This window comes from Galeopterus variegatus, unplaced genomic scaffold (genome assembly GCF_000696425.1).
Source record: "Galeopterus variegatus unplaced genomic scaffold, G_variegatus-3.0.2 Scaffold2794, whole genome shotgun sequence".
In the NCBI taxonomy this organism is placed as follows: Eukaryota; Metazoa; Chordata; class Mammalia; order Dermoptera; family Cynocephalidae; genus Galeopterus; species Galeopterus variegatus.
Genome location: NW_007728905.1, coordinates 245556 through 254916, shown reverse-complemented (window position 1 = coordinate 254916; position 9361 = coordinate 245556). Strand labels below are relative to the sequence as shown.

The window sequence follows — 9361 nt, the reverse complement described above, 5'->3', positions numbered from 1 at the left end:
CGCGCCTCCCGTCTCGGGCCCCGGGCCCAGCCCGCACGGGTCGCCCGGCCCGCTGCTGCCGCCGCGCTTCTACCCGCGCTACGTGCTGCCGCTGGCCTTCGGCAAGTACTTCGCGTCCGTGTCGGCGCACGTCAGCATCTGGAAGGTGCCCGTGTCCTACGCGCACACCGGTGGGTGCCGCGCCGCCCGGGACTTCGTGCATGGGTGGGAGGCGCCGTGCGCCGGTCGGGGACCTGGAACTCCGGGACAGGAGGTCGGCAGAGGCCCGCCCAGGCTGCGGCAGGGGAGGCACACGCACAGGGTTCTCAGGGAGGAAGGGGGCTGAGAGGGGAGCCCAGCAGGGCTGGCCGCAGCTGTTGGGTGGGGAGGAAGCCCTGCGCAGAGAGAAGGGTCGAAGAGTTCTGAGCGGCTGTCACTCCGCCGTGGAGGTGGAACAGGTCCCCTGAGCGGGCCCTGGGACTTGGGCAGCGCCCTGAGCGACCTTCCCTCTCTTTGCAGTCAAGGCCACCATGCCCATCTGGGTGGTACTCCTGTCCCGGATCATCATGAAGGAGAAGCAGAGTACCAAGGTAAACCCAGGCAGTTGGGGGCTCCAGGGTCTTCCCGGCTGCTGCCCAACTGGTGACGTGGTCCAGGCTTCTGGCCTGCAGGCTGCCTGGCTTTCTGTCAAACAGGGAAGTCAGTGTAGAGGCCTCTAGTGGCTCTTTTGCTGCTGACGTTCTGGAATTACCCTGCGGGCAGGCAGTGGTGGAGTGTGTGCTCTTTTGTGCTCTCTGCTCTGTGGTCTCAAGGATGCCGCCATCCCTCTAAGGTCCAACCTTCCCCCACGTTTTGATTCCCTACCTGAGATTGCGGATAGGTGATGACTTGGTCATATCTTGACAAGTCACCCCATGCATGCCTCTCCAGTGGGACAAGGGATGGATCAGCACTCTGATAGGTTTTCACTTGCGAGAGAATGGTCAGGTAGAGGACTTCTGGGATGAGAAGTGAGATGCTAGTCAAAGGAGTTTGATTTTGGCAAAATGCAGCAAAATCTTGGAAATTAAAACAGCTAGGAATTGTGATTGTCTGGGAATGGCATTGAGAGCAACACACAGAACTCAGGGCTACATTAGGAAGATGCTTTGGGCACAGTCCAGGACCTGTTCATGATGCCAAGCCAGGGTATTTCCTGGCTTGGAGTGAGAGAAGCCACGGCTTCAGCCAGAGACAGCCTCACCCCGTGTCTTTAAGTGGAAGTGGGTCTCCTGTTGTCCCAGCTGGAATCCATTTCATGCTGGACACAGCCCTTCTTTTCCACTTTTCCAAGTGGTCAGTTTCTGGCATCCTGTATTCTATGTAACTCTGAGAGGCAGTGCCCTGGATCAGCTTATAGAAATTGGGCCACTTCTGGCTGATTTTTTTTTTTTCCAGCCTATATTCATCCCAGCAAGACCTGCAGTATCAGGTCTGACTTGCCTCCCTGGGGGTCAGAGTTGCCCGGGAGGTGTATGGCCGCATCACCTGGTAACACAGCATGTTGATCACGTTTCCCTGTTGTATGGGGCATTGTAACCGGTTTGGGCAAGGAGCTGGAAACTTGACACACTGAGGAAAGATTAGGGATTGGCTCTTTTAGGCAGGCAGGCTAATGATAGTGATGTAATAACTTAGTAGGGACCCACCCTGTGAGGCAGGTAAGGCCAGTAATCAGCATTCCTGATCTCCAAGGGAAGAGTTGGGGCTTCAGAGGGGAGAGTCACAGGCCTGAGGGCTGCAGCCAGTAGTGGGGCAGTTGGAATTCAGGTCCCCCAGTCCACAGACCTTGCTCTGCCCTCCTGGGGGACAGCACTACCCCTTCCTAAAATCTCCACCTTGCCTTAAGAGTGCTGTTCGTTGGAGAGGGATGACTCAGAAGAGCTGGACAATGGAGAATGGGTCCCAGTGGATCCTGGGAGTTCGGAGCCAGTTAGCCACCAGGCCCTGGCACGCTGACCTTCTGGAAGGCCTCCTGTCACTATGTTTGCTATGTGTTTATTCAGCTAGCAGCTATTGAGTGCCTACTGTGTGCCAGGCACCAGGATAGAGTAGTGAACAAGGACCTACCCTAAAGTTGTGCCTGGTCTAACTGGGCCCAGATGATGTAATTGGCAGGTGTACTGAGTGGAGAGCTCTGTACTGGGGAAGCCCAGGTGATGGCCATGGGAACACGCCAGCACAGGAACCTTCCAGAGTGGAGGTGGGTCAGGGAACGTTCTCCTTGCGAATGGTGGGTGAGCTGAGACCTGAGGGGAAAAGAGGTAGCCAGTGGGAGAAGGCGACAGTGTGGTGTCCCAGCCAGCACATTGGAAGAGCGTGAAATAAGAGGAAGCGGATCTCAGGATCAGGGCTTCAAGCCCTGGGTGTGTTGCTGCAGCTGGATAGATCAGTTAGCTTAGGACCAGCCCTGGTCTGTGGCTCTGAGCAGGAACTCTTGATGGGGGCTGCCCACAGTAACACAAGCCCTGCCCAAGGTACTCTGATAACCATTTGTCCCCACCGCCCGGTATCCTGTCTCAGAAGATGCCATTTTTTGGAGGGGTAGGGGGTGTCCCTTCGGTGAGGGAGGAGAGAGCAGCTGATGCTTTCCTCCAGGCACCTGCGGCGGGTGGCCCCCTCCAGTCTGGCCTGTCAGCCTCTCCTGCCCTCCTCTTGCAGGTGTACTTGTCACTCATCCCCATCATCAGCGGCGTCCTGCTGGCCACCGTCACTGAGTTGTCTTTTGACATGTGGGGGCTCGTCAGCGCCCTGGCTGCCACGCTGTGCTTCTCTCTTCAGAACATATTCTCTAAAAAGGTATCCGGGCATCTCACAGACATGTATGGTGTTGGGGGCAGGGGGTGCGGGTAGCAAGCCGATGGCATTTGCGAAACTGGCCAAGCGGAGATTTCTTCAGTGTTGGAGCAAAAAAAAAATCTTACATTCCCTTCTGCAGATTTTGTTTGTTGTTTTGCTTTTCAAATAGTTTGTTTTTCTCTTAGAAAATTAACATATGCTGAACAAGAAAAAATAGAGAAAAGCCCAATTTTTTTTTTTTTTGAGACCGGCCGCACCGAGCTCAGCCAGTGAGCACTGTGAGCGAACCGGTCATCCCTACATAGGATCCGAACCTGCGGCGGGAGCGCTGCTGCGCTCCCAGCGCCGCACTCTCCCGAGTGCGCCATGGGCTCAGCCTGAGAAAAGCCCAATTTTTTTTTTTTTGAGACCGGCCGCACCGAGCTCAGCCAGTGAGCGCTGTGAGCGAACCGGTCATCCCTACATAGGATCCGAACCTGCGGCGGGAGCGCTGCTGCGCTCCCAGCGCCGCACTCTCCCGAGTGCGCCATGGGCTCAGCCTGAGAAAAGCCCAATTTTAAAAAAATCTAATAACTTATTGAGCACCTACTGTGTACCAGGCACTGTGGTGCTAAAGATAAAGAATCAAAAGAGACTAGCCTCCTGCCCAGGGGCTTCCACTTCCACTTTATTGAGTCAAATCACAGTCCAGTACCCTAAAGATAACTCCTCTTGACATTACATTTTTTCCTGTGCATTTCTTAGAGTTGCAATATTATAGATACATTAAAAAGTTTGGCTTTGCTTAGTTTGGAATTTTGGCATGACATTTATTTATTCCTTTCTTGAGGTGATAGCATTAATTTCAGCCAGTTATGAGTACTGAAAACATTGCACTCTATGTAATAGTGGTATATTTATTACTAAATCAATGTATATATTAATAGCACAGTCAACAAAAATGGCAAATATTAAAATATTTTCAAAATATTGTAATAAATTTTTGCTTTGCTCATTTGCTTTTATACCATAGCGTTTTCCCATATCATTAAAAGTTATTGCTCTTAACTCCTGAGATAATCACATACTTCCAGATACCACAGTTCATGCAGTTAAGTTCCCCTATTGGAAATACAGGTTATTTCCAAGTTTTGTTGTAAGTATTGCAGAAATGGTCTTTGTGTATGTTTTCTGTTTCTCAGATTATTTGCTTATAATAGATTTACAGTTCTTGGGTCAGAAGGTATGAGGTGTTTGTGGCTGTTGATATAGTTTGCCTGCTTGTATTTCCAATTAATTTTAAATAATTTTTAAATTAATCAATTTAAGGTTAAACCAGTGGGATTTCAGAGTGTCTGTTTCACTGCAGCTTCAGCAGCATTGAGTGTTACGATTTTTTTTTCTTTTTCTTTTCTCAGTCCTTTATATGTGGAACATAGTGCTTGTTTTGGGCATGTGCTGTGTATCTCATCGTAAATGGACTTGCAGGTCTGGTGTTCAAGGTTGGATGTCAGGGTTAATATACGGTCACTGTGTTGGGGGCCTGGGTAAATGGAGCCCTTCTTGCCATGTATAGTTTTACTCTGCCCTTAAAGACGCTTTCCCTCTTCAGGTATTGAGAGACTCGCGGATCCACCATCTCCGGCTGCTGAACATTCTTGGCTGCCATGCTGTCTTCTTTATGATCCCCACATGGGTTCTGGTGGACCTCTCCGCTTTCCTGGTCAGCAGTGACTTGGTGAGTTGGCCACCGCTGAGAGTGCGCTCTTTTCTTGACTGGTTCCAAGTAGGAGCTTTGTCGAGAAGCTACAGCTCTGTGTTGACTTTGAGGCTTCTTTTTTTTTTTTTGGTATCTGACAGCCAGCCCTTTCGACACTTGGCTCTGTGTTGTGACTCATGTTGCACGCAGCTGAGGAAGTGGATTTCCTTTGCATTTCCTTCTCTAGAGTGCTTGATCCCAGCTGCTGATAGCTGCTGCAGTGGTTCCTACTTCATCAAGGAAGAAAATAGGCCAGCGTGGGTGACTCTCTCCTGTCCTGACAGTCTGGTTCAGACCCCACTTCGACTTTTGTGAACTGTGCTTGCTGCACAGTTCAATTCCTTTATTGTTGTCATCTCTGACCATATTTCTATTTACTCCAAATCTATCTATACACTGAGCGCTTGAATGAGAATCCTCATGCCACCTATAGAGTCAGCCTCCAGAGAATGCTCTGGAAACTAAAGCTATGGTAAGGAGGAGGCAGGTGGGATTCTTCTAGCCCTGAGTCAGAGAGGAGTGAATGTTTAGTGAGGGCTTATTGGCTAGCCGGGTCCCTGGTCCAGCTAGATTCCCGACATTTCTTGTCTTTAATCCTTAGCAATGCCTGTAGAACTACCATATGTAATGTCCATTTTCCAGGTGAGAAAACAGTGGCTTGCTCTTCTAACTTTCCTTCCACATTGATCAGCTGTAACTTTTCTGTGAAGAACTTCCCATCATCAACCAAGACTAGTTTGTTGCCCTGAAGTACAGTACAAGAAAGGCAGTTTAATGCATAACTCTCCCTTTTACTTACCAATTTTCAGAGTAAAGAGTTGGAGCTTACTTCAAATACTGACCAGTGAGTTGAGGTATTTTTCTTTTTGTGGTGGGAGAGTTCTTTAATTTTCTCCAGTCTCATTGTGCACTTCCTGTGTTAGTTGCACAAATGATTCTTTCTCCTACTCAGTTGAGGTATTTTTCTTTTTGTGGTGGGAGAGTTCTTTGATTTTCTCCAGTCTCATTGTGCACTTCCTGTGTTAGTTGCACAAATGATTCTTTCTCCTACTCAAGGTGTCCCGTCTTAGCCAACGGAGCCCTTCTGGTCAGCTCCCTGCCCTCCCAGCAGCACAGGTCAGTCTCTGGAAGCTCTCAGCCCAGTGGGATGCCTTCCCTTCATCTTATGCATTTTCTGTCCCAGGCCTGCAGTCACAGATCCTTCAGGAACCTCTGTTGCTTTTAGTGGGGAACTGTTTAGAGACACAATCTGGGGGCTATTGTGTGCTCATTGCTGTTGGGCTGTTGTTGCTGTTAGACCTTGGCAATGAAACGCTAGGAAGTACATACTTGGGGGCCGTGGGGTACAATTCACAGTGATTAGCTCCACTTCCAACTTAATATGCCAGGGTCTTTGCTGCTTTGATTTTTTATTTATGTCTCATTTCTTTTTTTGTTTGTTTTTGGGGTTTTTTGGTGGCTGACCAATGCAGGGATCCAAACCCTTGACCTTGGTGTTACCAGCACCATGCTCTCCCAAGTGAGCTCACCGGCCAGCCCTATCTGTCATTTCTTGTGTGCTTGGTTCCTGTCCACTTTTCTCATCTGTTTTTTCTACCCTAGTTATTCATTATTCTCCTACACACTCAAGCGTATAATGGCTCCACAGGGAGAGGCCTGATGGTACGCCCACAACTAGAGTACTGAGAGTAGGTGAAGAGTTCTTTGCAGCTCCATTTGTCCTTAGCACTTGTTCCATTAAAGAGGTGGAACTGGAGTACAGTGTTCTTTTTTTTAAAAAAGATGACCAGTAAGGGGATCTTAACCCTTGGCTTGGTGTTTTCAGCACCATGCTCACCAGGTGAGTAAACCGGCCATCCCTATATAGGATCCGAACCCGTGGCCTTGATGTTATCCGCACCACACTCTCCCGAGTGAGCCACAGGCTGGCCGTGGAGTACAGTGTTCCAAGATCACTTGAAATAATTGTTGTCACAGTGTGCCTGTGTCTCCAACTTGTTATGCAATTGGGTTCATTTACTTCCATTTATTTTTAATTTTTAGCAATTGCTTGCCCCACAACTGAATATGTAAAGCCTTTATAGTTTCAAAACCAAACTACACAATAAGGTTTATTCAAAGAAGTCTGGCCTCCATCACTGTCCCCTCCCGTCCCCTTCCCATAGGTGACTATTTGTATGCTCCTGGTTTATCCTTTCTTTTTTTTTTTTTTTGCAAAAAGTTTGTGGGGGCCGGCCCGGTGGCGCACTTGGTAGAGTGCGGCGCTTGGGAGCGCGGCGGCACTCCCGCAGAGGGTTCGGATCACATATAGAGACCGGTCTGCTCACTGGGTGAGCGCAGTGCAGACGCGACACCGAGGGTTGCGATCCCATTACCGGTCACGAAAAAAGACAAAAAGGGGGAAAAAAAAAAAAAGTTTGTGGAAGAATAGAATTTTAAAATAACACAAATCTTTCCACAATCTTTTCGAAGTACCCTTGTATAAGTAAATTTGCATATACATATCCTCCCTCCTTCTTACACAAAAAGTGACTTTTTAGATATAGGAGGTTACTTTAAAAAGTTTGTGGAAAAATAGAAGTAAAAGATAATATGAATCTTTCCATGAACTTTTTAAAGTACCCTCTACTATCCTGCACCTTGCTCTTTTCACTTAATATGTCCTGCGGATCACTCCATATTGATGGATAAGGTCTTTCTTGCTTCTTTTATTATCTGTGACATATTGTCAGTAGGTATGGGGTCAGTTCTCATCCTGTTCTATGTCACAACTCACTGGTTGTGACATATACACACACAGACGTGAATATATAGGCTTTTGCTACGGTCTCTTGTCTTTGCTTTTTCTTGTATTTAGGACTTTTGTCACTTTCTTCTGGTGATCATCTTTTGTAATACCTTAATAATCTCTCTTTTTCAGTTGAGGCGCTATATATATATCATATATGTATTTTAACATGAGGGGGTCCTTGTACATTTTAATAGCAGCCCTAGGAACACAGTGTTCAACAGTTGCTGCCTGAAGGTGGGGTTCCCACATATCTGGGCTCTTCCTCTTTGTCACGTGTCTCCCATGTAGATGGACACAGATGCCAGGTTAGTTGGCCCTGTGCTCTATCATGGGAGGGGGGAGGAGCAGATGGTCTGGGCTCTTCCTCTTTGTCACGTGTCTCCCATGTAGACGGACACAGATGCCAGGTTAGTTGGCCCTGTGCTCTATCATGGGAGGGGGGAGGAGCAGATGGGAGAACATCAGCTGCTGTCTGCTGCTCACCACTTTACCAAGAATCAAAGGCTGCAGCAGGAAGTTTCTGGAGATGCCTGGCCCAGCTGCCAGATGGCTCATGAAAGCCAGTCAGCGATTGCCAGACCATGCAGCAGGCGGCCTGGCTTTAAACTTGGACAGAATTTATGAAACAGCTACTTGAGAATCGAAAAGTAAATGGTGGCAGGCAGGGTGGGGAAAAAGCCAGAAATCAAAGCGCTGCTGAGCCAGCAGTGAGCATGCCATTCTTTTCCCTCCTGTATCTCCAGCCTGGACTCAAGGCAGCCCAAAACGTGGAGGTGGGCACCAAGGGAGAACAGAGAAGCTCTCTACTTGTAGCTTGGAGAGCGGGAAAAGGGATTCCTAACCCTCAGAGAGAGTGGGGGAAATCCCCGATGGGCTTCTGTCTTCTTTCTTCCTTCGCAGTGTTAGGCCCCAGGCCTCAGGCAGTCCCATGGTGGTGCTCCAGCTCCTGTCCTGGCAGGGCCACTAAACACTGTCATCCTGGGGAGAGCCAGCTGTGTCCTCCTGTGGCCAAGGCCTATGTAGCCTGAGAATTGGCCTCCAGAAAGCAGGTGCCACTGAGCAACTGTGACCTTGCTGCCTGGACCCAGCCACGTGGGGTGTCGAGGCTGCTCTGTTCTCAGACTACAGACAGGGACACAGGACTGTCCCAGGACTCCTGTCTAGGTCACAAACATTGGGGAGACGGGCAGCCTGGGGCCATCTGTGGGTACCAAGGGGCAACCGAGGAGGTCATGGAGGCACAGGATCCAGACTGCGGGCCTTCTGGCGTCTAGCCCTGAATGCACATTTAGCAGCTGAGCTGGAATCAGGGCGGTGCCTGCCCAGTTCTCACCTGTCGGCCTGTCGTGGAAACAGCCCAGGCTCTTTGGGGGCTTCTGTGGTCCAGATGTCTGCTGATTGTGGTGTTTTGACTTCCGGAGCCCCTCAATCAGGGAGGACTCGTTCTGTGGCGAGGGTCTGATGGTAACTAAAGTGTTAATGATAATGTCACTCTTTTCTTGCGTTTGATTGGCTTGGGATTGTTTTCAAGTACTTTCTTTCTTTTTCCTGGGGGGTGGGGGTGGGGAGGGTGGCTGGCCAGTATAGGAACTGGAACCCTTGATCTCGGTGTTACAAGGCTGTGCTCTAACCAACTGAGGTAACCACCCAGCACCCTTGAGCACTTTCAAACCCATGATTTTGTTTGATGCTCACAGCAACAGTGTCATGTGGGGCGAGCAGACATCAATCCCTCCCATCCCCCATCCCGTAGCATAGATGAAGAAACTGAGACCAGAGAGGTCAAGCAGCTTGCCTAGTGGCTCATAGCAATGGGAGGCAGACCTGGGGCTCTCATGTTAATGGGTTCTTCACACACTCAAGGGCCACCTTTCCAGGACCTCCTGTTCCATGGGTTGTATCATGTCCTGTTGCTTTGTGTTGCTTCGCCCCCCATGGATTTGTCACCCCACTATCCCTGGGTGACGGAGATGCAAAGGATTACTCAAAGCCCATCTCTTCTGAGCAGTGAGAAG

General features: G+C 49.4%; 1 protein-coding gene across 1 annotated transcript in view; it reads left to right on the top strand.

Annotated features, from left to right (window-relative positions):
* Positions 1-35: 35 nt before the first annotated feature.
* The window catches only part of SLC35E1 (solute carrier family 35, member E1), a 15352-nt gene continuing 6026 nt past the window's right edge, over positions 36-9361 (top strand). Inside the window, exons 1-4 of the mRNA XM_008583014.1 lie at positions 36-170; positions 499-569; positions 2680-2817; positions 4409-4534. Coding sequence (XP_008581236.1) covers positions 510-569; positions 2680-2817; positions 4409-4534 — 324 coding nt within the window. The 5' untranslated portion in view covers positions 36-170; positions 499-509. The remainder of the gene's footprint in view (positions 171-498; positions 570-2679; positions 2818-4408; positions 4535-9361) is intronic.